The sequence below is a fragment of the Saccopteryx bilineata genome, chromosome 3 (assembly GCF_036850765.1).
Source record: "Saccopteryx bilineata isolate mSacBil1 chromosome 3, mSacBil1_pri_phased_curated, whole genome shotgun sequence".
Taxonomy (NCBI): domain Eukaryota; kingdom Metazoa; phylum Chordata; class Mammalia; order Chiroptera; family Emballonuridae; genus Saccopteryx; species Saccopteryx bilineata.
In genome coordinates, this window is record NC_089492.1 from 281,958,068 (window position 1) to 281,984,426 (window position 26,359).

The window sequence follows — 26,359 nt, forward strand, 5'->3', positions numbered from 1 at the left end:
AGGTGCTTTTAGGTTTGATTTTCTTTTTTAAGATTTAGTGATTTTAGAAGAGGTTGAGAGAAGGGAAGGGGAAAAGCAGGAAGCATCAACTCATAATTGCTGCTTTGCATGTGCCCTGACCAAGCAAGCCTGGGGTTTTGAACCAGAAACCTGAGCGTTCCAGGTGGACATTATCCACTGCACCACCACAGGTCAGGCGCAGGTTTGATCCTTGACCCGTTTCCTCTCAGGTGCCACATCATCACCATCTGGGAAACAGTACTGGGTATGTTACCCGATTCTAGATAAAGGGGATTAAGGTCAAACTATAGGATGGGCACTTGCTGTGCACTTTATTTTTTATTTTTATTTAATTTATTCATTTTAGAGAGGAGAGAGAGAGAGACAGAGAGACGGGGGAGGAGCTGGAAGCATCAACTCCCATATGTGCCTTGACCAGGCAAGCCCAGGGTTTCGAACCGGCGACCTCAGCATTTCCAGGTCGACGCTTTATCCACTGCACCACCACAGGTCAGGCCCTTGCTGTGCACTTTATATGCTTCATTTGAGTGACACCAGGGTTAAAGAAGGAGCCTGTGGTTACACATCTAACCAGGAGAGAGCATAGACCCAAAGCCCAGGTCTGCCTCCAGAATCCAAGTGTTACCTTCGATGGTCTATATATACTTATAATGAAGGGATGTCTCTAGGTCTAAGCCTCCAAGCACTGAGAACGATAGGAAGTAACAGGAAACAGAGAGAAAAGCTTTCTCCTCCTGAGAGTCCTTTGATGCAATTTCCTTACGCTTATTCAATGGGCACAAGCAACCTCAGTTCTAATTTTGTCTTCCCTATAACCAAGTGGCTATTTCCATAATCGAAAACTCTTTCTTACAAAACTCTCAGGCAGAACCATGGCCTTTTTATTTTTATTATTTTTATTTTACTTTCTTTTTTCCTGAAGTTGGAAACGGGGAGGCAGTCAGACAGACTCCCGCATGCACCCGACCGGGATCCACCCGGCACGCCCACCAGGGGGCGATGCTCTGCCCATCTAGGGCGTCGCTCTGTTGTGACCAGAGCCATTCTAGCGCCTGAGGCAGAGGCCACAGAGCCATCCTCAGAGCCCAGGCCAACTTTGCTCCAATGGAGCCTCGGCTGCAGGAGGGGAAAAAGAGAGAGAGGAAGGAGAGGGGGAGAGGTGGAGAAGCAGATGGGCGCTTCTCCTGTGTGCCCTGGCCGGGAATCGAACCCAGGACTCCCGCATGCCAGGCCGACGCTCTACCACTGAGCCAACCTGCCAGGGCCCTGTGGCCTTTTTAAATTTTACCTTTTGCCTTCTGTGTGCCTGTATGCCCTTAGTATTTAGGGAGACACACCAACAGGGAAGTCTTGGTAGGAGGCAGGGGCCCCCTCCCACATTAGAAGGCAAGGAGACCAGAATGTCCCACAATGACAAAAAGACTATACTCTTTTTAGATACATAGGAGAGAAGTTATTGGTTGCCTTAGGGCAATAGGGCCAAATTCTCTCATTTTGACCAACTGGACACCCTGGCCCAGACGTGAAATCCGTATACGTGATCAACGTGAGAGGAGGTTGTGAGCTAGTTGTAGCATCCTGGAAGGTTTAGAGGCCATGCCGCCAAAAACATGTGTGTCTCTGACATACACTGACAGAAGTCAAATATTTATTTTTTTGATTTTAGAAATCTGGTCCCACAAAAAAACCCCAATACTTTTTTCAGTTCATCTCTGTGACCCTTCAAAAGAGGAATCTTTCAATTAAGAGGTAAAGTATGTTGATAAAAGCAATTTTAGAGGTGTGCTCAGATAAAATGATTTCTTCTAAACCAGCAATACAGGCAACCCTGGACTTCAGTCAGAGCTCTTCTGCCTGTCATGTACAGTCCCTGAAGGAGGAAAGAAAGAGATTGTCTGCAAATAAGGCACTTCACAAACCACCAAGAAAAAAAAGTCCAGGCTACCAGGAACTGTACCATGAGCCTGCAACCCCAGAGCTGCCAGTGGACAGGAGGCCAAACTCCCACCTCCAAAAGCACAGCTTCCACTTCCTGCCCAAACGCTGTTCCACCTGGCTTCCGGCACCTGCCTCGGCCTGCATCGCCTACCTGGCCTGGCAGAGGGAAGCCAGGCCGCCTGGCCGATGCACACTGCTTCCTGAGGCTCAGAGCAGTGCCTGGCCTGCAGTGAGGAATGCTTTCCGAGGCCCTTGCTGAGGCATATTGCAGGAATGGTCCCTTCTGCAAAGGTAACAAGTTAGTGCGCATTAGCACGGGAGCAAAGCAAGTATTAAAAATTTTAGAAAGCTGGTTAACTCTCCCAATTTCCCCTCTGATTGTCTGTTCAAGCTACAGCCAATAAACCTGCTAGAAAGCAGGAAGGAAGCCCTCCTCTGAAGGTGCCCGACAGAAGTGTCTGTAGCCAATGGGAGTGCAGAAAGCTGCCCTCGCAAACTGGGATCCCGCGACACCCGTAATTCCTGAGATGAGCTGATCTGAATCCAGGCAGCACACTCAACCCCTTCTTTTGCTTTTGGGGGCTTGTGTTTATTACGGGTCATTGTGATGGAAGAAGCAGTCTCAGTCTCTCATGCCAAGAGGACAGGCAGGGATAAGGATCCTGGAGTTTTTCTTCTCTGGTGTTTTGTTGCATATTTGAGTCCCAGGAAACAGTGTGACATGGTGGCAATTGACTGCCTAACATGCCCAGTCTGTCAAAAGAGTCAGGCAAGGAGGAGGTGAGAGTCATGCTCCGAACAGAAGCTTGCCAGGGAGTGCTTTGTCCTCCTTCCTGTGGCCCAAAGGAGGCAGCTCCTTTCCGGAATATGGATGAGGATCAAGAGTTGCGCTCAGGTCAGAACTGGACCCAGCCTGTGCCTGGCTGAGTCTGGTTGGAAGTCGCCCTGTAAAGGGAAGATAGGGATGGGTGGGACAGTTTAGATGTTTGAAAAGACAAAGCAGCTAAAAAAGGCTTCTCTCTGGACAAAAAGAGCCCCAAGAAGTCAGCCCCTGAATATTCTAGAGCAGAGGTCAACAAACTATAGCTCAGGGACCAAGTCTAATCCCTTAATTTTACAAATAGTTTTACAGGAACATAGCCAAATCCATTAATTTACATATTGTCTGTGGCTGCTTTTGAGACAGAAAAGCAGAACTGAATGGATGGAACAGAGACCATATGGCCAGCAAAGCCTAAACTCTGTGCTATCTGATCCTTCACAGAAAAGGTGTGCTGACTTCTGTCCTAGAGCCCGGCCATACGAACAGTGGTGCAGCAGGATGTTAGCATCCTTTCGCTCTGAAGGATGAAGGCCTGAAATTTTATGGGGTCAGAGAAGGCAAGAGACCTTGCCTCAGAGGTCCCATGAGGATGGGCCGAGGCTGGAACCCAGGCTAACTCTCACCCAGTGTTCTGGGGTAGCTGGGGGCAGGAGAGGGGAGGTGGGGACTGGGTACCAGCCAAAGCACTTGATGAGGTGGTTTAAAGACCAGAGTTGCACAAGGTGGCTCCAGCCACCTAGCAGTGGAGAACAATGACATGCCTTCATGGATGTACAGAAATATGTTGTAGAACTGGGCTGCTGAAACCTGTATCATTTTGTTAACCAGTGTCACCCCAATACATTTTTTAAAAAAACAGGCCACCCAAGGGGGTGCTCTGGGGCTCAGTCCTCTGGCTGGCCTAAAAATGTTCAAATCAGAGCTGATGCTCGTGACCTCAGAAGGAGAGCATCTGGAGCGATCCCAGGTTTTCAGAGAACCAGTCCTGGTCAAGTCCCACTGCAGAGAACGTGACCCTCCTTACCCTGTGGATTTTGTGAAGTCTCCCCAGATGTCGGCGGTGGCAGCAGTGGCAGGCTTGGGCTGCGGCCAGGACACAGTGGCACCACCTAATGATGTCCCCAAGTCCAATGGGTAGGAAGAGAAGAGGAGACTGGAGTCAGAGGTCTTTTTGGTTATCTCAGTGGCCCTGAAGTCATCCTCATAATTCCAGCTGGCTGAGAGATGCACTCAGAGATGTGCTTTTGGGCAGCACAACACCAACAAGTTGCCACATTCCCACAACCTTCCCACACCCGAGCCCTTGAGGACCCCTGGAGAAAAAGCAGGAAGCGCACCGGAGGGGAGGGGTGCCAGCTAGGCGAGTCACACATCATCTGCCACACGTACCTGCAACTGACCCTGTTTTTAATGGTTTATGCTGAAAATCTGTCTAAAAATTTACCATCTCCTGCCCTGGCTTCTTGAATAGAAAATACCTATCCAAACTGCAAAGTCATCTTCAAATAAAGCTCAGTCCAGTGTCTGGATCAACCAGCTAAGAAAATCGTATGTCAGCCTGACCTGTGGTGGCCCAGTGGATAGAGTATCGACCTGGAATGCTGAAGGTCACTGGTTTGAAATCCTGGCTTGCCTGGTCAAGGAACATACTATAAGCAAGTACGAGTTGATGCTTCCCGCTCCTTGCCCCACCACCCCACTTTCTCTCTAAAATCAATTAAAAAAAGAGCCTGACTAGGCGGTGGTGCAGTGGACAGAGCATCGGACTAGGACGTGGAAGACCCAGGTTCGAGACCCTGAGGTCACCAGCTTGAGCCCGGGCTCATTGGGTTTGAGCAAGGCTCACCAGCTCGAGCCCAAGGTCGCTGGCTCGAGCAAGGGGTCACTTGGTCTGCTGTAGCCCCCTGGTCAAGGCACATATGAGAAATCAATCAATGAACAACTAAGGAACCTCAATGAAGAATTTTTTTGGGGTTTTTTTTTGTTGTTTTTTTTTTTTTTTTTTTTTTTACAGAGACAGAGTGAGTTAGAGAAAGGGATAGACAGGGAGAGACAGACAGGAATGGAGAGAGATAAGAAGTATCAATCATCAGTTTTTCATCGTGACACCTTAGTTGTTCATTGATTGCTTTCTCATATATGCCTTAACCATGGGGCTATAGCAGACCGAGTGACCCCTTGCTTGAGCCAGTGACCTTGGGTCCAAGCTGGTGAGCTTTTGCTCAAACCAGATGAGCCCATGCTCAAGCTGGCGACCTCGGGGTCTTGAACTGGGTCCTCGGCATCCCAGTCCAACGCTCTATCCACTGCGCCACCGCCTGGTCAGGCTGCAATGAAGAATTGATGTTTCTCATCTCTCTCCCTTCCTGTCTGTTTGTCCTTCTCTCTGACTCTATCTCTGCCACAAAGAAAAAAAAATTATATATATATATATATAAAAATATCAATTAAAAAAAAAAAAAAGGCCTGACCTGTGGTGGCGCAGTGGATAAAGCGTCAATCTGGAACACTGAGGTTGCCGGTTCAAAACCCTCGGCTTGCCTGGTCAAGGCACATATGGGAGTTGATGCTTCCTGCTCCTCCCCCTTCTCTCTCTCTCTCTCTCTCTCTCTCTCCCCTCTCTATAATGAATAAATAAAATCTTTTAAACCCCCCCCCCAAAAAAAAGAAAACTGTGTATTAGACATGTGCCAAGTCCTGCGAGCCCAACTGGTTAGGGGTCAGGGAGAGCTGTCTAGGAAAGGTACCACAGAAGCTGCTATCTGCGTACCAAGCAGGGTGGTATGGTGCGGTCCCAGTGCCTCCTTCTGTGCTTTGTTGGCACCCCCCCCTGCACTGCCAACTGTCCCTGTGCCTGCCATCCTCTGCCTTCCTGCCAGTTTGCTATTTCCAATCTGCTCTGGGCTGGGAGACCAGATAAAACTCAAGCCCACAATGGCTCAGTTTCATAGTTTACCAAGCTTCACGTCCATTATCTCAAAGGAACCTCCGCACAGTCCCTGGGGGGAAGACATACCAGAACCAGCTGTGTGACCTTACACAGGTCCCTTAACACTCAGTTTCCTTATGCCTAAAGCGGAGATAAGAACGGTGACTACTTAATAGGATGGTCTAAGGATTAAGTGAGTGAGTTTACATGGAATGCTCAGAACAGGCACAGCACACTGATGATATAATGACAGTATTAATCAAATGAGGGCGAACAAATGTGATCCCTTACAACGTTCATAACGGCTGTAATGGCCTATCACATTTGGTCCCTACAAGAGACCTATGCTGTACGGATCATTACTACCCCATCCTACAGACAAGAAAGCTGAGGCACAGAGAAGTGGCAATTTTCTGAATATCACACGACTAGTAGGCTAGAATTTGAACTCAGCCAGCCTGGTTTTGGAGCATATACAGTACTTGTAGTAAGTCAATAACGTTCAATAAATGTCTGCTAGTCATGACGCCTGTTATCCCATACCATTTAGTTTGTAGAGACGCAACTGCCCGTCTTCCATATCCGCACATTTTAAGCACTTTTGAGCAGGGACTTGGTGTTATGCTTAAAGCATCCCCAGAGCCTAAAATGCTGCCTGGCACATAGCAGGTTCTCCATATTATCTGTTTAAAATGCACCAGCAACCAAAGGAAAGCTTTCAGACCTTAGTCAGCACACAAGTACCATTAAAAGGACAGATTCCTGCCTGATCAAGCGGTGGCGCAGTGGATAAAGCGTTGGACTGGGATGTGGAAGACCCAGGTTTGAGACCCCGAGATCACCAGCTTGAGTGCGGGCTCATCTGGTTTGAGCAAAGCTCACCAGCTTGGACCCAAGGTCACTGGCTCAAGCAAGGGGGTCACTCGGTCTGCTGAAGGCCCGCGGTCAGGGCACATATGAGAAAGCAATCAATGAACAACTACTGGTGTCGCAACGAGAAACTGATGATTGATGCTTCTCATCTCTCTCTGTTCCTGTCTGTCTGTCCCTATCTACTCCTCTCTCTGTCTCTCTCTCTGTCCTTGAAAGGATGAATTAAAAAAAAAGATTCCTGCCCCTGCCCCAAGCAATGCCCAGGCAGGTGGTCCTGTGACCTCACTGAGAACCAATGCTTAAAGAATAATCCCCGTGGCAGGGGCGAAGGGTTCATTGCCCGCTACTCCCACTCCTCTCTGGGGCTGGGTATTCCCCATAGGGCTGAAGTTGGAAGCCTGACCCCAGAAAGGGGAGCCAGTGCCCATGAGCCTTAAATGGAAAGAAATCAGGCTCCTGCCCGGATCTTATCTCCAAGAAGCTGGTGAGCACTGTGCAGAGCAAGTGGGCCGGTACCACTCACACAGCCTGGGGAAGGCTAAAGGTATCACACTGGGCTGGGAAGGGAGGGGGCGAGGGCAAGGGAGGAGGCTGGCATCCAGCTTTATCAGAGGCCAGCACTAGGCATTAACTTCTGGAATTCCAGCGTCTCTAGAAGGCATTGCTTACATCCTGGAAAAAGCACCACTCGGCTTGCTGGCGGTGCTACCTCGGATTCTCAGCACCTCAACGGCTTTACCAAGGGCTTGCTCCAAACTAAATCTCCAATTTTATTTCTCATCACTCACCTTGGTGGTTTTTTTAATTTATTAATCGATATTTTAGCAAGAGAGGAAGATAAGGGTGAGACAAATAGGAACATCGATCTGTTCCTGTATGTGCCCTGACTGGGGATTGAACCAGCAACCTCTGTGCTTCGGGATGATGCTCTAACCAACAGAGCTATCCAGCCAGCGTGACACCTTGGTGTTCTTATGCTGCATCCATCTTCCTCAATATATCAGGTGTTTGTTTATTTTATTTTATTTTTTCAGAGACAGAGAGAGGGATAGGAACAGACAGACAGGAACGGAGAGAAATGAGAAGCATCAATCATCAGTTTTTCGTTGTGACACCTTAGTTGTTCATTGATTGCCTTCTCTTATGTGCCTTGATCGTAGGGCTGCAGCAGACTGAGTAACCCCTTGCTGGAGCCAGCGACCTTGGGTCCAAGCTGGTGAGCTTTGCTCAAACCAGATAAGCCCGCGCTCAAGCTAGCGACCTCGGGGTCTTGAATGGGTCCTCTGCATCCCAGTCCAATGCTCTATCCACTGCACCACCACCTGGTCAGGCTGTATCAGGTGTTTAAGTCAGCTCTTCTCTCTGTCTGCAACCCCAAGTGCTCCCTGCCCAATCTCCTTCCTTCAGGGCCCAGCTCAATGCCACCTCTTTCATGAAGCCTCCCCCAGGCATGATGGATGGCAGTGAGTCTGGTCCCCAGTCTTTGTGCCTGTGACTCCAGTCTCCTACTAGACACAAGCACCCTGGGAGCACAGACTGTGTCTCCATTACCCACTCACTCAGCACCCACTGAGCAGCCTCTGAGAACCAGGAACCCACGATCTTCAATAGCAACCAATGAGCTGAAGTCCCTGCCCAGCAGGGGAGGACAGACACCGTGAAGGGGTAAGTGGTGGGTATGAGGGTAAGAGAGGAGCCTTTACCCGGTGTGGGCAGGACTTGGTTCCCGGTGCTCACCTTCCAGCTGGTCACACACAGCTACTGAACGACAGACCAATGAGCGGCGGAGGGATAGCCACGGGCCCCAGCTGCCGGCAGGAGGAGGAACCCACAGGTAAGGACTTAGTAGCAAGCACAGTCACCACCAGCACTGACCTGAACCAGGAGCACCTGCTGGCTGGATGAAGGACCCCCCGGCAGACAACTGTTCCCCGGGGGGCGGGATCAGGGTGGAGGTCTTCCCCCCAGGGGGAGGTGGAAGCAGGCTCAGCCCTCCTGTGCTGGCGGGCCGGGCTCGGGGAGTCCCGGCTACTCCTTCCTTCTTCTTCATGTTCTGAAGGGAGGAGAGGAATGTGGGCCAGTCAGTTCTGCTGGAAAACACCACAGGGAGGGCCAAGGTGACCGAAGGCCCCAAATGTGTATAGAACTAACAGATGGTCAAGATCTACCCAGCACTTTGTTGTTGTTTTTTTTTAATTTAATTTTTAAATTATTTATTTATTTATTCATTTTTTAGAGAGGAGAGGGAGAGACAGAGAGAGAGAGAGAGAGGAGAGACAGAGAGAGAGAAGGGGGGGAGGAGCTGGAAGCATCAACTCCCATATGTGCCTTGACCAGGCAAGCCCAGGGTTTCGAACTGGCGACCTCAGCATTTCCAGGTCAACACTTTATCCACTGCGCCACCACAGGTCAGGCCATTGTTACAAGATGTATTCAATGCCTCACCATTCTAAAGCTATCACAAACACATTTCATTTTAAAACCCAGCACCCGAATTTATTAATCATATGGGGAATGCAAATCAAACCTACCATGATACAGCACTATGTACCCGCCAGAATGGCTAAACCATAGAACATCAAGTGCTGACAAGGGTAGGGAGCACCCAGAACACTCCTATACTGCTGGTGCAAGTGTCAACTGGGTAAACTCCTTTAAAAAACTGTAAAAAGCTGGACATCTAAACGGATGGCCCTGCAATCCCCCCCCCCCCCCAGATACAGACCCAACAGAAACACATACATTTCTGCACCAAGACCTGCACGAGAACATTCTCAGCAGCACTACTTGTAACAGCCCCAAACTAGAAGCTACCCAAACGTCCACCATCGGTTAGGGGGGTAAATCACTGGATACACCCTCATATGGGATATGCCTCCACAATGAGAATGAACTAACTGCATGTAACAATATGGAGGCTCTCACAGATACCATCAGGAAAAGGAAGAAGTCACACAAGGGAGTACAAAGTGTATGAGTCAATTAATAAAAGGTGAAAACAAAATCTAGGGTATTCAGGCAAGAGAGAGTTTACTCAAGGTGGGCAGTTACTGGAAGGGACAGGAGAGGGGCTTCCAGAGTGCTGATAATCTGCTTCTCGATCTGGTAGCTGGTCTGTGTGGGTAAATTCAGTTTTTATAAATCAGAGTTCTGCATTTATAATTTGTGCACTTTTCTGTATGCATACCATACTTCATTAAAACACTGAGGCAAAGGGGGACTGAGCACCAAGCGTGAGCCAGAAACCAGCATGAGTTACAAAGATGAAGATGGCCTGGATCCCTACTTGTAAGGAAAGCAGCAGTTTAATCAAACGCTAAGACCACGGCCCCAAGTGAAGTCCTCCAAAAGCTTAGTGAGTCTGGCTGTGCTGGCTGTTTCTAGCTCTATGGCCCTGGGCAAACCTCTCCAAGCCTCAAGTTTCTTGCTGTAAAAAGGGAGAATGTTTAATTCGTATGAGAAAGTGCCTGAAAACACTACCTGGCACACAGCAGCTCAGTAAATGTTAGTTTCCTCACAGCAAGAGAAAGAATCACATCCCAACCAGTCCACTGGATTGGACCTGCATTTTCTCTTAAGGGCCAGCTGGCCAACTTCAAGGTCCCAAATCATCACTAGCATGAAGCAGAAAAGAGGAGAAAGAGATAGTAAGTAAAGAGGAAGAGCATTATTTTAGGATTACAAAGTTTCTTCAAAAATCAAACCCCTTTGGTCCTTTCTTCAAAAATCAAACCCCAAATCATTCCAACTCCACCCCTGAAGTAGATCAAGGCCAAACCTTGGCAACCTAGGAGCTAAGGGGGGAAAGCCAGATGCAGGGCAGCTCAGGACAAAGACACAGGGAGCCAAGACAACACCACCAGCAGAAGGTGCCCATGACACCCCACACCCATCTTGATGCCTTCCTGCCCAGAGCACCCCCAAGCTTCCTTGCTCAAGATGCAAGGCCAGGACGCAGCCTGGAATGGATACACTGACTCCCCACTCTTGACCTGCCTGTCTCAGCTCAACTCTGAGAGGGCAGCAGAGACCCCTCATTCCCCTGCCGTGTAGAACCTGGCACAAGGTAGCTGCTCAATAAACATCTGCTGAGCTGATGGGACTGAATTGTGAGAAAGAGCGCTGGGCTCTGGGCTGGGCTGGGCTCTGTGTGGTAGCCACAAGTATCATCTGATCATGGGCAGTACAACCAAGCAAGGTGGACTCACCGCAATGTTGAGCTTGATGGTCTGGCCCTCCTTGAAGCCCAGGTCCAGTTTGGGGCCTTGGTCAGGGTTCTGGGCCTGCTTTGCAAATTCACACTGCTGCTTCACCCACCTGGGGAGAGAAAGAGACAAAAGTAAGGAAGACACTAGCTGCCCTGCCTTCACACGCACTCCACTACAACCTCCGCTGGTCCAGGACGAGGCTTTTACTGCAGCAGGTGGTAGAGGAGCACAGGCTTGGGAGTTAGGCCGGAATTCAAATCCTGCCGTGACACTTAATAGCTGCACATATATCCGTTTCCCCATCAGAAGGGGCTGACAAGTCCAAGTATCTTAAAGCCCACTATGAAAATTCAATGAGATCACTTATGTAGAGGGTCCTAAGGCTGGTCTTCAGCAAATCTGAGAATCTCTACTCCCAAGCACTTGGCATGAGAACTAAGATAAGGATTCCACCACCCCCCCCCACCCCAGGGCTCATAAGGTAGATGGTAAGACAAGATAGATGCTTAGGAGGAGAGAGCACCACAAAGGTCCTCAAATTCCACAGGACACCCAGTCCACAGCCACTCAGGACAGGGGCGCCAGCACGGGAAGAGCCAGAGGCCTCCATGTGGGCAGTCACACACTCCCCATTTGCTGGAAGCCAGAGGTGAGGGCCTGCAGATGGCAGAGGAGCAATCTTTCCTGCCTTGCCTTTTAGCTTCAGAAAGGCCCACCGGGGCACCTCTTGAGTGGCCTGGGAATCCAGGCACCACTTATCATAGCACAGAGAAACAAGCCCAGAAAAGCAGGCCCAGAAAAGCCACAGGAGCCGGACCAGGCCTCTGGCTGCTAAGGGGCCTGGCAGGGGAAGGAAAGTCTCGGCCAGCTGACTGGGGGTAACAGAGACGGGCCACAGGAAAAGGAGATGACATCAAAGTGGAGACGAGGCCTGGCAAGATGCAGAGAAGCCGGCCTGCCCCAAACGAGAAGCGAGTTTTCCTGAGGTTCTGCTTGAAGACAGACCACACACCACCACCTGGGTACCTAACCTGGGAAATCATTCTGTCCAGGGAAAGGAAGGAGGAGGCATGAGCACATGCATCCCGGCCTTACTTACTTGAAATGGTCCTGCAATGCAACATTGAAGTCAAAGGCATCACCTCGGTCCCCAAAGCCAATTCCAATAAATGCCCGTCGCCCTAGAGGACAACATATGATCAGTCCCACTTTCCGGAGACAGAGAAACCTTTGTTCTCACAAGGAGAAAGCCCCGAGACCCTTGCGTACCGTTTCCATCTTCGATGCGAATAACGAAGTACCTGCTGGAATCTGTCACGCTCTCCACAGCTGTGCCAGGAAACTGATCCACTGGCGCCTGAGCAAAGAGCTCCCCTGAAAGTACAAGTTAGGAGAGCCCTGAGCCTGCGACAGCCTGTTCTTTCGATTTTCCCACTGGGGCCCTTTTCCTGGGAGGCACACCACAAACCTTACTCTGGGATTCTAATCAAATCAATTCTGGCTGAATGGAAGACACAGGAACATAACCAACAAAAAGTTTAAGTCAGTGGTGGCTTAGTTTTACTATTTTTCATGTAATTGCCAAACACACTGCAAAATAAAATTACACATAAAATAATCTGATTTCTGGCTTCTCTTCAAATCAAAAGCTGTGACAATGTTGGCCTCCATTCCCATAAGAATGATGGCCTGGAGCTGCTGGCCACCCATTCCATCCTGGGTGAGTCTCAGCCTAAGCAGTGGCTGTTACACGAGGTGGACACCAGGTGGTCAGTACCCAAGGCCCCCAGAGAACAGGTGTCGCCATTCCCTTGTGACACCACCTAGGACATCCCAGAACATCTCACAGCCAGAGTTCTCTGGCCTAGCCATGGCAGCTATCTCTTCTAGCTGCTCTACAGACAATACTCACCCTGCCAACCCCATGCTGCAGAACAAATCAATGCTTTGGGTCACCTTGCAGTTCACAAAGCAATTGGATGGGTTTCCAAAAACCTGGTGAAGTAGGAACTAATGTGATGGCCATTTCAACAAAAAGGAGGCCAAGGTGCCAGAGGTCATGTGATTCGCCCAAGGTCCCACAGCTCAGACACAAATGACACAGTTCTGAAAATTTACTTGCCTATAAATCTTTGTACTTTGTTCCATCCCACAAAGGAAAATTTCTACATATTAGAAAAACAGATGACCTAATGCCAAGGCACCTGACCGAGCAGGTACTGTGCCCGATCGCTGCTCTAAGGGCTGGGCTACTCTAGCCCTTAGGGGGCTGCCGCCCCAGGCCCTCTGAGAAACTGGTGGCACAGGACTTCCAGAGATCTCCCCCAAAGTGTCATCTGCCCACTAACCCCAACACCGCTCAGCTTGGCTTGTCCTCTCACCACAGAAAGAGTGAAGGAGGCACTTTCCAGCTCTTTCAGTTAATGGGCGTGGTCGGTCTGGGGAGTTACCATTTAGTCTATAAACAGAATTCTGAGAACCAGAGCTCAGCAGCAGAGGGCTGTGCATCTTCACCCAGCTTGTCTCAAGGCAACCTCTGGGGCTTCCCACTTGGGACCAACCTATAGGTATTCTCAACTTGGGCTCCAAAATTACTATTTTCTCAAGGACCACCAGATAAAACAGGTGCTTGGCAAGAAATACTCCCTTTAATACCTGTGGGCAGTGGTTACTACAACTAAAGGTAAGGGAATGGAGGAGGTTTAAAAGTACACTCGGGTCTTCATCCAGGACAGGTTCCCCTGACCCCAGAGAGGCCCAATAAGGCCTGGGCTGCCTCTCCCTTCACAGTGGGAAGCATGGCACCTCAGCCCCAAGCAGGCCTCCCTTGCCTTTACCTGAGGTCCTGTCCTCCAGCTTGATGTAGGCCATCGGCCCTTTTGCAGTGATCCGCAGCCGGCCACTCCATGATGGCTGGTCCAGTTGCCACTCCGCAGCCCTGAGGGGACAAAAACTATTGAGCCTCTGTCAGAGGATCCCACTCCATCACTCCAATGCTGGGGGTGGGGATGGGAAGGGCATGTGGGCTGTTTGCTCTAGACTAGGGGTTGGGGAACTTTCTCTGCAAAGTGCCACACAATCTCTGTCACAACTACTCTGCCGCTGTACAGGGAGAAGAGTCATACATAGTACGTGACCTACTGGCACTTTAAGGTCCGAGTGTGCCTGTATTTTAGCAAAACTTTAAAAACACTGAAATCTGAATTTCATATGTAATTTTCACATCATAAAATAGTCTTCTTTAAATATCCCCAACTATTTAAAAATGTAAAAACCATTCTTAGCCTGTGAGCCATACAAAAACACAGCAGGCTGTAGTTTGCTGACCTAAATTCTGGATTATAGAGACCTTCCCTGAAGCAGGATTCCTGGTTTTCCTTCTGTGGAAGAAGTACCATATTTCCCCATGTATAAGATACACCTTAATTTTGGGGCTTGAAATTTGAAGAAAAAAAAACAACCCACCATATTACATAAAGTTATTGAACTCAAGTTTTATTCACCATAAAATTCATACAACTCATCACTGTCACAACTCCATCCATTAGCTTGTCCTCATCTGTGTCTGATGACGAATCAGTCTTCACATATCTACAATAAGCGCAGAAATAAGCGCAAAAAAGTGGGAAATGTAAGTTAAAAAATCTACAACCCCTGTATAAGATGCACCCAGTTTTTAGACTCCAAATTTTTCAGAAAAGGTGTGTCTTATACATGGGGAAATACGGTAGTTCCTGGAGCCTGTTTAAGACATTGCTAGACCAGGTGGTCAGAGTGACCACTTGGGTTCACTGAGACCATCTTGGAGGAAAAGTAGAGAACAAGCAATCATTGGTGGAGGAAAGGAGAGCAAGAATACACTTGAGAAAATGAATGGATGTTGAAGAAACATTCTCAAAGGCATCCTAGGCAGAAAGAAACCCAGAAAACCGTGGACCTGTTGCAACAGCCTTGTTTGGCTTTTAAAGCAGTTAAGTTCACATTTTAGTTTTAAAAAGCAGCTCTGTAAAACCCCCAAATAGCAAGAACCTTGGGTGTTTCCATGAGGCTTTACTTGGAAGTCCCTAAGCATATGCCAGGACTCTGAGAGGCACCGCAACTGTGGACACAGGTTGTTTGGAAGGCCACACAAATGCAAGCTCTCTATTCACAAGTCAGCTGACTCAGTTTCAGTTCCTCTTACTAGGCAACAGGTCTCAGATTCATGCAGAGCAGAGCTCTGAAGCTGAAGTGCAATGACTGACAGTTCCCTCTATGTCAACCAGCCAGCCCTGACACTTGGTATCCTCCCTTTCTGGGGGTCCAAAAGGGGCCAAATCTATCCTACTGAAAGGGATAGGGGTCGACGACAATCCCTGGTTTGGTGGCCCATCTCCAGTTTGATGATAGAAAGCAAATGTGTTTTTATAACTATTATTATTGTTGCTTTCATACCATTTTAAAGCTATGTCATGGCTGTAATAAGTCAGGGGTTGGGAACCTTTTTGGCTGAGAGCCATGAACGCCACATGTTTTAAAACGTTAATTCTGTGAAAGCCATACAATGACCTGTGTACCTTACGCATTATCCAATAAAAATTTGATGTTGTCGCCTGACCAGGCAGCGGCACAGTGGATAGAGTGTCGGACTGGGATGCGGAAGGACTCAGGTTCGAGACCCTGAGGTTGCCAGCTTGAGTGCAGGCTCATCTGGCTTGAGCAAAAAAAAAGGCTCACCAGCTTGGACCCAAGGTCACTGGCTTGAGCAAGGGATTACTTACTCAGTCTGCTGAAGGCCCACAGTCATGGCACATGAGAAAGCAATCAATGAACAACTAAGGTGTCGCAACGAAAAACTGATGATTGATGCTTCTCATCTCTCTCTGTTCCTGTCTGTCTGTCCCTATCTATCCCTCTATCTGACTCTCTAAAAAAATTTAGTGTTGTCCCGGAGGACAGCTGTGATTGGCTCCAGCCACCCGCAATCATGAACATGAGCAATAGGAAATGAATGGATTGTAATACATGAGAATGTTTTATATTTTTAACGTTTTTTTTTTATTATTAAAGATTTGTCTGCGAGCCAGATGCAGCCATCAAAAGAGCCACATCTGCCTCACGAGCCATAGGTTCCCGACCCCTGTAATAGGTGCTCAATAAAATATTTGTTCACTACAAAATCAGCTATAAGCCCGTGCTAACACAATCAGAAATTAACAAGGAGCCAGATCTGTCCACACACCACCCTTCCTGTGGTGCCAGCCAATCCTGTATTCCCTATTTCCAAATGAGGAACAAACATTGCCTTCAAGAGCCCCCACCCCCACCCCCAGTGGTACAAAATAGCCATAAATCAGGTTGTCTGTATCAGGTACATCGTTTTTTCTTTTAATATTTTTCCTTTTCTTTTGGTAGATAACACGATGCAAACAGTACAAAAAGGTATATACAGTGAAAGGAAACGCCTTTCAACCCCCCCCCCCCCACACACACACACACCCCATTCCCCTCCCGTGGGGCAGTTCCCTTCCAGATACTCTACAAGTACATGTGTGTTTATTCGTCTCAGGAACACTTCACCAGAGAAGTGCCGTTGGATTCCTTCCAACTGCCACCGGCTGTGATAAGGCCTTAAGTTCACGTGAAGGGAGCCGGACAGGGAGGGGTCCCTGGGCTTCTGCCATCAGCTTAAAGCTGCTATCAGCAAAAAGACCCGGGGCCGATCCTTTTGGCCAGTTCTGCGCTCCCTTCCTTCCCCTTCGGGATTTCCGCCCGTGAAGGGTCCCCTCCCCCTTAAGGCTTTTCAAGGATCCCTTTGAGGCCATCAGTTAGCTTTGAAAGAAAAAGGTTTGTGACACTAGCAGTCCCGATCACTTTTGGAGTACCTGAAAGTCCACCGGATCCCTAGGCGCTAGACAAAGCTTTAACGCCTTCCCCGCCACTGAGAGCCAGGAGCGTCCCATCGAGACGGTCGAAAGCCTGGGCTCGCCTCCCTGCTGTGGCCACGAACATGGGGACACCTCAGCATCACCTCTCCCCCGCCCCTAAACTGGTCGGGGCCGTATCGGCTCCCACAGTGGGCGTGTCGGGCGGCGGGGAACGGGTTAAATCGGGGTTAGCCTGGCCCGGCGGCGGGCGGTCACCTGTAGCCACGGTTGGTGGCCCTCGGCGGGATGCGATAGACGTGGACCTCCGGCTTGACACACAGCACCGACTCGTACTCGCCCGTCTCCATCTCGATGCCCGCAGCCCGCTAGACTTCCGGCTCCTTCCCAACCCCGCGGCCGGAAGCGGCACGACTCTATGACCCGTGTCAGGCTAGAGAGACGGGTCGCGGGCCTCCGCGCCTGAGCTCCTGCACGTCCCCTGCTGGAAGACCTGGCTCAAGTCCTGTGGAGGTGGGACCCAGGAATAATACAGTTGATGGGTTCTCTGGGGACTTCCCCTCCCACGAGGCCTCCTGGGCGGCAGAGAAAACGTCAATACAGATTACACTATTGTGTGGTTGTGGGTCATCCCTATCGCCTCAACACATCTGGGGCCCAGCTGGCTAAGATTCAAAACGGTAGCGACTTACACAGCTCGCCACGAAAACTCTTTCAGCCTTTGCCGCCTCCTTCTGACTGTAAGACTAGACTGAGGCTTCTCCTCCTAAAGGAATCCTTACCTGCCCCATCATGCTCAGTGGGATGCCCCTACCCCGCCACTCTTATTTTAGCCCACCATGTGTCCAGGGCCTCCTGTGGCCTAGACTCAACAAAGAGTTTTATTCAAAGAAGCAAAGTCTAGTAACATTAAGTGTTACTAAACTTTGGAAGGAGGCCAGAAGAAGGAGCTCTCCTGCATTACCATTCTATCTCATTTATGCACACCCACAGACAGAAGCCACCTTGCATTCCCAGTGAGGGTCTCTGCTGCCCCAGTAGGAGGAAGATTATTTTCTCCTTGCTCAGCAACAAGTCCAGACAATGAGAAGCCATCATCCCCCTAAACTTTCACTTTCCTCCAATGGACTTTCCTTCAAATCACTGCTTCCCAACTTCCTCCTTTTTCTCCATAAGGTAAATTTCTTCTCCTTTGTTTGCTGGACTTGCCTATAGTTTTTTGCTGTAGCATACTTGTCCTGAATAAACCCATTTTTTTGGTGGTAAAAATAACTGGAAGTTTTATTTTTAAATTTTTTTTTTAATTTTATTTATTCATTTTAGAGAGGAGAGACAGAGAGAGAGAAGGGGGAGAGGAGCTGGAAGCATCAACTCCCATATGTGCCTTGACCAGGCAAGCCCAGGGTTTCAAACCGGCGACCTCAGCATTTCCAGGTCGACAGTTTATCCACTGTGCCACCACAGGTCAGGCACTGGAAGTTTTATTTTTAAAGTACCATAAGTTATTAAAAAAGAATCCCATTCTTTTTTTGGTGGGGGTAACAGAGACACAGAGAGAGAGACAGACAGGAAGGGAGAGAGATGACAAGCATCAATTCTTCATTGTGGCACCTTAGTTGTTCATTAATTGCTTTCTCATATGTGCCTTGATGGCGGGGGCAGGGTAGGGGCTCCAGCAGAGCGAGTGACCCCTTGCTCAAGCCAGCAACCTTGGACTCAAGCCAGTGACCTTGGGCTTCAAGCCAGTGACCTTTGGGCTCAAGCCAGCAACCATGGGGTCATGTCTATGATCCCACGCTCAAGTCAGCGACCTCAGGATTTGGAACCTGGGTCCTCCACATCCCAGTCCAACGCTCTATACCAGGGGTCGGGAACTTATGGCTCGTGAGCCAGATGTGGCTCTTTTGATGGCTGCATCTGGCTCGCAGACAAATCTTTAATAAAAAAAAATAATAATGTTAAAAATATAAAACAGTCTCATGTATTACAATCCATTCATTTCCTACCCCTCATGTTCATGGTTGCAGGTGGCTGGAGCCGCAGCTGTCCTCTGGGACAACACCAAATTTTTATTGGATAATGCATAACATACACGGTTCGTTGTATGGCTCTCACAGAATTACATTTTAAAATATGTAGCGTTCATGGCTCTCTCTGCCAAAAAGGTTCCCGACCCCTACTCTATACAATGTGCCACTGCCTGGTCAGGCAAAAGAATCCATGTCTTAACTTGGATTATAGGGGATATTATATTACAGAATATTATAGGGGATGCAAAGTCTAACCCTGGTCAGATTCTCAAAATCCCTTCTCCTCCTCTACCATTCTCTCACTCAGTAAATATTCCACAAATATTTACTGAGTGCTTACAATGTGCCAGGTCTTATGTGCGACACCATTGATCCAAATCTCTGATTCACTGAACACTCTCAAACTTTCTCCACCCCCTTCTACCCTCTTTTCTTTCTCTCTCTCTCTCTCTCTTTCTTTTTTTTTCTCTCCCTCTCCTTTTACTCACTCTGTATAAGCTTTTCATTATAGGAACGATCTAACCTCTTACATTTTTTTTACTGTGGTAAAATATACGTAAATGTCATCATTTTAACCATTTTTAAATGTACAATACAGTGAAATTAATAAGTACATTCACAATATAGTATAACTATCACCACTATCTATTTTCAGAATTTTTCATCATCCCAAACAGAAAAACTATACCCATTAAGGAATAACATCACATTTCCCACTCCTCCAGCCCCTAGTAACCTCTATACCCCTATTCTACTTTGTGTCTATGCATTTACGTATTCTAGATACCTTGTATAAATGGAATCAGACAGTGTTTGTCCTTTGTGTCTGGCTTATTTCACTTAGTATTTATATAATGGTTTCAAAGTTCATCCATGTCATAGCAAGCATCAGAATTTCATTTCTTTTAATGGCTGACTGGTATCCCATCGTATAGATACACCACATTTTGTTTACTCATTCATCTGTTGATGGACATTTGGGTTGTTTCTATCTTTTGACTATTGTGAATAATGCAGCTATGAACATTGTTGCAAAGTACCTGTTTGAGTCCTTGTTTTCAGTTCTCTTGAGTATATACCATGTCCGTAAAGTCATGGTGCACTTTTGACCAGTCACAGGAAAGCAACAAAAGATGATAGAAATGTGAAATCTGTACCAAATAAAAGGAAAATCCTCCCAGTTTCATACCTATTCAGTGCAGTTCGATGTGGGCTCCATTTGTTGCCCTACACACATCCAAACGTTAGTGAAGTTCTTGCCACACACGGGTAAGGACGTCTGGTGTAACAGAGTGAATAACGTCTGTGATTCTCTGTTCTAAGTGATTAATGTCGTTGATACGTTCAATGTACACATGTTGCTTCACATAACCTCAAAAGTAAAAGTCTAAGGGCGTCAGATCCGGGGATCGTGGTGGCCATGGCTTGACAGAACCCCTGCCTCTCCACCACAGGGGGTAATGTTCTATCCAGAAACTCAAGAACAATGGTGGCGTAGTGTGGAGGAGCGCCATCCTATTGAAAGATGACACCTTCTGGAAATTATGGCACTGCATACAATTGTTGTGGACCGTAAATGGCAAAAAGCCTTTGTAGATTCGAAGCTTAGCAAGAGGCTGAGTTCTCCCTCCTCCACCTCCATATTGGCTATGAAGCTGAGTATTTGCACCCACCTCACTTGCTTCCTTAACTTGCTGGAAGCAATTTACATGCCCTTCCTCTTACTCTTTGTTTGTTCAGATGTTGGTTGATTTCACTTATGCATGGTGGGGGGATTCCTGTTTTTGCCTTGGGAGAGTTCCTGCTTTAGCCTCAGATGTGTAACTTTGTAACAAGAACTTCCTTGATTTGCATATGGCTATATAATAAAGCAAATTGGGGCTATGGTACACTTGGATATTGCCATCTGCATTTGAAGAGTCCTCCCGGTCCCATTTTTTCTTGATGAATATGTTTCCTTAATTCCGCACTGTTATTAGGAGCTGTGCTGGTCTGCAGCATACAATTCCAACATGTCAAGATAGGATTTTGCCGTCACAGACTGCTCTGCGAAAAAATATGGGCCTATCACCTTATCATGCATCAGGCCACACCACACATTCACTTTAGGGGTGTTACGTTCGTACTCAACGTAGGCATGAGGATGTTCAGCAGGTCATATTCGGACGAACATGTCCACAGATATGGAAGGTCTCCTCATCGCTAAACACAATCTTCTGCAAAAATCTTGCATCATTGTCGATCTCATGAAGCATATCTGTAGCAAACACGCATCGTGTGGGTCTATCCGCCAGTTTGATAGCGGGCAACAGCCGCAATTTGTACCTCGTAAAACAGACATTTCTTTAATACCTTATGAACTGTAGTCTTGCTTAGGTGTAATTGTCGAGCACACACAGACACAGATTTTTTTAGTGCTCCTTAGGTAGCTATCCCGTATAGCCTCTACAGCAGGGGTCCCCAAACTTTTTACACAGGGAGCCAGTTCATTGTCCCTCAGACCGTTGGAGGGCCGGACTATAAAAAAAACTATGAACAAATCCCTATGCACACTGCACATATCTTATTTTAAAGTAAAAAAACAAAATGAGAACAAATACAATATTTAAAATAAAGAACAAGTAAATTTAAATCAACAAACTGACCAGTATTTCAATGGGAACTATGGGCCTGCTTTTGCCTAATGAGATGGTCAATGTCTGGTTCCATATTTGTCACTGCTAGCTGTAACAAGTGATGCAAGTGTGCATCAGTTAGTCTAGAACTGGTTGGAGATTGCAGATGTTTCATTCTGGAAAAAGTCTGTTCACAGACATAAGTGCTGCCAAAGATGGTTGCCATTTTGAGTGCATGGTTCCTGAAATTAGGATATGTCTCAGAGGGGAGAGATGCATAGAAATTAGGCAAGCTGCTTGACTTGAATGTGTCTTTCAGAGAGTCACAGCGGTGAGCCTCTTCTGTGGGAAGCCCACTACTGCATGTTTCCTCTATTATAAGACACCTCCTAAAAATAAGACAGCCCCCGTCTTTTGGGGGTAAAATTAATATAAGACGGGGTCTTATAATAGGGGAAACATGGTGTGTAGTAGTGTGGGGGGAGACTTTTGGGCAAAGGGAGGTTATCCAGGCCATTATGTTGTTGTACATTTGGGGGAGTATGGGGGCCATTGTACTGTGTAGTAATGGTTATAGTGCTTTGCCCTTCTTCCTACTTCTGCTGTTATTTCACACTGCTTCTGGTGATGTGGGGCACTGCAGCCGCAGACCGGATGTGCATCATACGATGTGCTTCCGGAGCCATGACGCATGTGTCCTGCATCACGGGAAGTAGTATTGTACATGGGCGACACTGCACTTTGCGGCACCGCCACATACAGTACTCCAGGACCACCATATACAGTACTCCTCTCACTGACCACCAATGAAAGAGGTGCCCCCTCCGGAAGTGCGGCGGGGGCCGGATAAATGGCCTCAGGGGGCCGCATACAGCCCACAGGCCATAGTTTGAGGACCCCTGCTCTACAGACTCGTCACTGACTGATGGCCTACCAAAACGGGGTTTCTCCACCAAACTGCCGGTTTCCTTCAACTGCTTATCCCACCGAGTAATGTTATTCCTATGTGGTGGCGTTTCATTATAAACGCACTGATATTCACGTTGCACTTTGGTCACAGATTCGAATTTAGAGAGCCACAGAACACACTGAACTTGCTCTGTACCATCCACATCTCGACTGGCATGGCCATGGGCTGCTCTGCTGTATACATGGTGTTACGTCATCATCTGCGCATGCGCACATGCTGCCACATCATCCTATAGAAACTGGGTTTTCCTTTTTTTTTTTTTTGTTTTTTTTTTTTTTTTTGTTTTTTTTTGCATTCTTCTGAAGCTGGAAACGGGGAGAGACAGTCAGACAGACTCCCACATGTGCCCGACCGGGATCCACCCGGCACGGCCACCAGGGGCGACGCTCTGCCCACCAGGGGGCGACGCTCTGCCCCTCCGGGGCGTCGCTCCGCCACGAACAGAGCCACTCCAGCGCCTGGGGCAGAGGCCAAGGAGCCATCCCCAGCGCCCGGGCCATCCTTGCTCCAACGGAGCCCTGGCTGCGGGAGGGGAAGAGAGAGACAGAGAGGAAGGAGGGGGGTGGGGGTGGAGAAGCAAATGGGCGCCTCTACTGTGTGCCCTGGCCGGGAATCGAACCCAGGTCCCCCGCACGCCAGGCCGACGCTCTACCGCTGAGCCAACCGGCCAGGGCCGGGAGGGTTTTCCTTTTATTTGGCTAAGATTTCACATTTCTATCATCTTTTGTTGCTTTCCTGTGACCAGTCAAAAGTGCACCATGACTTTACAGACACACTAATATAGAAGTAGACTTGCAGAGCCATATGATAATTCCATGTTTCACTTTCTGAGAAACCACCAAACTGTTCTCCAGAGTGGCGCATGATTTTAAATTCTCACCAGCAGCAAACAACGGTTTCAGTTTTCCTCATCTTCGTCAATACTTGCTAGTTCTCATTTTCTTTGATAATAGCCATCTTGGAAGGTGTGAAGTTAAGCTCTCTTTATGTGAACTGACTTAACTTTTAGTATCAACTTCACATTACCCTGATTCTCCACAGCAAAGAACTTGAGAAATGACCCAGAAAATGAAATTTCTCAACTCATTGTTCACTTAGTTGATCCACATAGTGTACATTCATTGGTTGTTTCTCACATGTGCCCTGACAGGGGATCAAACTCACAACCTTGGCACATCAAGACAATACTCTATCCCCTGAGCCACCCAGCCAGGCCCTACCTAGACTGTGAGCTTCTTGAATGTAGAACCTTGTCCCTGCCACCTGTGGACTCCTGACAGCAGTAAAGGGCCTGGCACAGAATAAGTGTTCAGGAATGAATGAGTAAATATGAGAGAGAGAGAGAGAGAGAGAGAGAGAGAGAGAGAGAGAGAGAGAATGTGTGTGTATTCAATTGGATGCATCCCAAAGCCAGGCGGCACTTTGGGGATGGGCTTCCATGTTTTCTCTTTCACACTCTGACTCCTTGCATCAGTATGTGCCAAACAACACAGGGGAAAATAGGAAAATAGGGTATCCCAGGAGTAAAGCACCTGGACCCGCTGAGTCAGAGACAATTCCAGCTATGAAAACATCTAGATCCAGCTGTTAAGAGCTGAACTTTTGGATAATGTCTGCCATTGCACCAAGTTCTATCACTTCCACTCTGGAAGCCAGCTAGTGTGAAGGTGACCCACAGTGACCATTTTGAGCCTTGCCAGGTGGCTGCCACATAACCTTCCTCTCATAAACTTCAATGAGAGTTACCACTCTGTGCCAGGGGCAGCCAAGTCTTTTTTTTGTGTGTGTATTTTTCCGAAGCTGGAAACGGGGAGGCAGTCAGACAGACTCCTGCATGCGCCTGACCGGGACCCACCCGGCACGCCCACCAGGGGTCGATGCTCTGCCCATCCTGGGGCATCACTCTGCAGCAATCAGAGCCACTCCAGCACCTGAGCCAGAAGCCACAGAGCCAGCCTCAGTGCCCAGGCAAACTTTGCTCCAGTGGAGCCCCGGCTGCGGGAGGGGAAGAGAGAGACAGAGAGGAAGGAGAGGGGGAGGGGTGGAGAAGCAGATGGGCGCTTCTCCTGTGTGCCCTTGCCGGGAATCGAACCCGGGACTCCTACACACCAGGCCGACGCTCTACCACTGAGCTAACCGGCCAGGGCCCAGCCAAGTCTTACAACGTGTTCAGAGCACATTCAGTTCAGTTCAGTCTTAACAGAGACGAGCATTGCACACCTGTCAGACGCCAGGTGCTTGGCGATGGGGCCACAGAAATGAGGCCCACCCCGTTTCTACCTTCACAGAGCTCACAGACTAGAGGAGACCAAAGAGGAAAATTCATTTGCTATGTAGAGTGAAAGTGCTATAATGGAGGAAACTCTCAGGGCCTGAGAAGAGAGGAGGGACCCCATGCAGCCTGGGGGCAGTCAGGGAAGGCTCTCTGGAAGAGGTTGTTCTGACACAATAATCCCTGTGAGGTAGGCAGTGCAAGGATTGTTATCCTCATTGTGTAATGGAGGCCACTGAGGCAGTGACAAGCCCAGGGAAATGGCACTGCCCTCTAGTTAGAGGAGCTCAGTCCCTCGCCTTATTCTCAAGCCACACCCAGACAGCTGGACGTTTGTGAAATATGTTCCTAAACCTCTGCTGCTGAGAACAATTGGACCTACCGTCTACTCACAGGTTAACAGTATTTACCAAACAAATTCAATTCAACCCAAGAGGCAGAGTCTAGGCTCAGACACAGCCCATCCCATTTGTGAGGAGGAGGGCAAGGGTGTAAAATCTCACTGTGATTCATGCGACTGCTTTCTGGTAGGTACAGGGCCCCGGTGGGGGTTTATGTGAACAGCTTTCCTTGGTGTTCACATAATATATATTATAGGTCACTTACCATCTTTCTCTGTTGTATTTTCTTATCATCACATAGACATTTCTTAGAGAAATTCCCCCATTTCTCAGATGGGTAAAAACACTTACAAAAGGATGCTCAAGATCAAAACAATCTTGAAAAAGAACAGAGTTTTGAAAAAAAAACAAACCCAGCAAGGTTGATGTGTGGAATCTAAAAAACAAAACAAACAAATGAAACAGATTTCTTTTCTTTTCTTTTTTTTTTTTTTTTTGCAAGAGGGAGTGAGACAGGAAGGGAGAGAGATGAGAAGCATCAGCTCATAGTTACGTCACTTTAGTTGTTCATTGATTGCTTCCCATATGTGCCTTGATGATGGGGAGTGGGAGGCAGGATTCCAGCCGAGCCAGTGACCTTTGCTCAAGCCAGTGACCTTAGGCTCAAGCCAGAGACCATGGGATCATGTCAATGATCCCACACTCAAGCTGGCAACTCCAGGGTTTTGAACTTGGGACCTCAGTATCCCAGGTTGACTCTCTATCCACTGCACCATCACCCCTCAGGTGAAACAGAATTCTTAGATCTGATATTAAAAGCACAAGCAACAAAAGAAAAATAGATAAATGGGACTTCAACAAAATTTAAAACTGTTGTGCTTGAAAGGACAAAAAAGTGAAAATAGGCCTGACCTGTGGTGGCGCAGTGGATAAAGTGTGAACCTGGAACACTGAGGTCGCCGGTTTGAAACCATGGGCTTTCCCGGTCAAGGCACATATGGCAGTTGATGCTTTTGGATCCTCCCTCCTTCTCTCTCTCTGTCTTTCTCTCCTTTCTAAAAATGAATAAATAAAGTCTTTTAAAAATTAATTAATTTGGCCTGACCTGTGGTGGCGCAGTGGATAAAGCGTCGACCTGGAAATGCTGAGGTCGCCGGTTCGAAACCCTGGACTTGCCTGGTCAAGGCACATATGGGAGTTGATGCTTCTAGCTCCTCCTCCCCTTCTCTCTCTGTCTCTCCTTTCTCTCTCCCTGTCTCTCCCTCTCCTCTCTGAAAAAATGAATAAATAAAAAAAAATGTTAAAAAAAAAAAAAAAGACTAAGCCTTTCCCATCCTTTAAAAAAAAAAAAAAAAATTAATTAATTTGGCCTTGGCCGGTTGGCTAAATGTTAAGAGTGTTGTCCTGGAGTGCAGGAGTCCCGGGTTTGATTCCCGGCCAGGGCACACAGGAGAAGCGCCCTCTCTGTCTCTCTC

At 48.1% G+C, this 26,359-nt stretch overlaps 1 protein-coding gene across 2 annotated transcripts; it reads right to left on the reverse strand.

Moving 5' to 3' along the window:
- Positions 1-1,647: 1,647 nt before the first annotated feature.
- NECAP2 (NECAP endocytosis associated 2) lies at positions 1,648-17,048 on the reverse strand. 2 transcript variants are annotated; one of them, XM_066270333.1, is made up of 8 exons: positions 16,915-17,048; positions 13,630-13,730; positions 12,062-12,166; positions 11,892-11,973; positions 10,793-10,901; positions 8,460-8,637; positions 3,807-3,891; positions 1,648-2,904 (listed from the first exon to the last, which is right to left on the reverse strand). In XM_066270333.1, the coding sequence occupies exons 1-8, from the start codon at positions 17,004-17,006 to the stop codon at positions 2,856-2,858; spliced, it is 801 nt and encodes a 266-aa protein (XP_066126430.1). In that variant the 5' UTR covers positions 17,007-17,048; the 3' UTR covers positions 1,648-2,855. The 2 variants fall into 2 exon arrangements, with proteins under 2 accessions (XP_066126430.1, XP_066126431.1); XM_066270334.1 differs by lacking the exon at positions 3,807-3,891.
- Between the last annotated feature and the right edge of the window lie 9,311 nt (positions 17,049-26,359).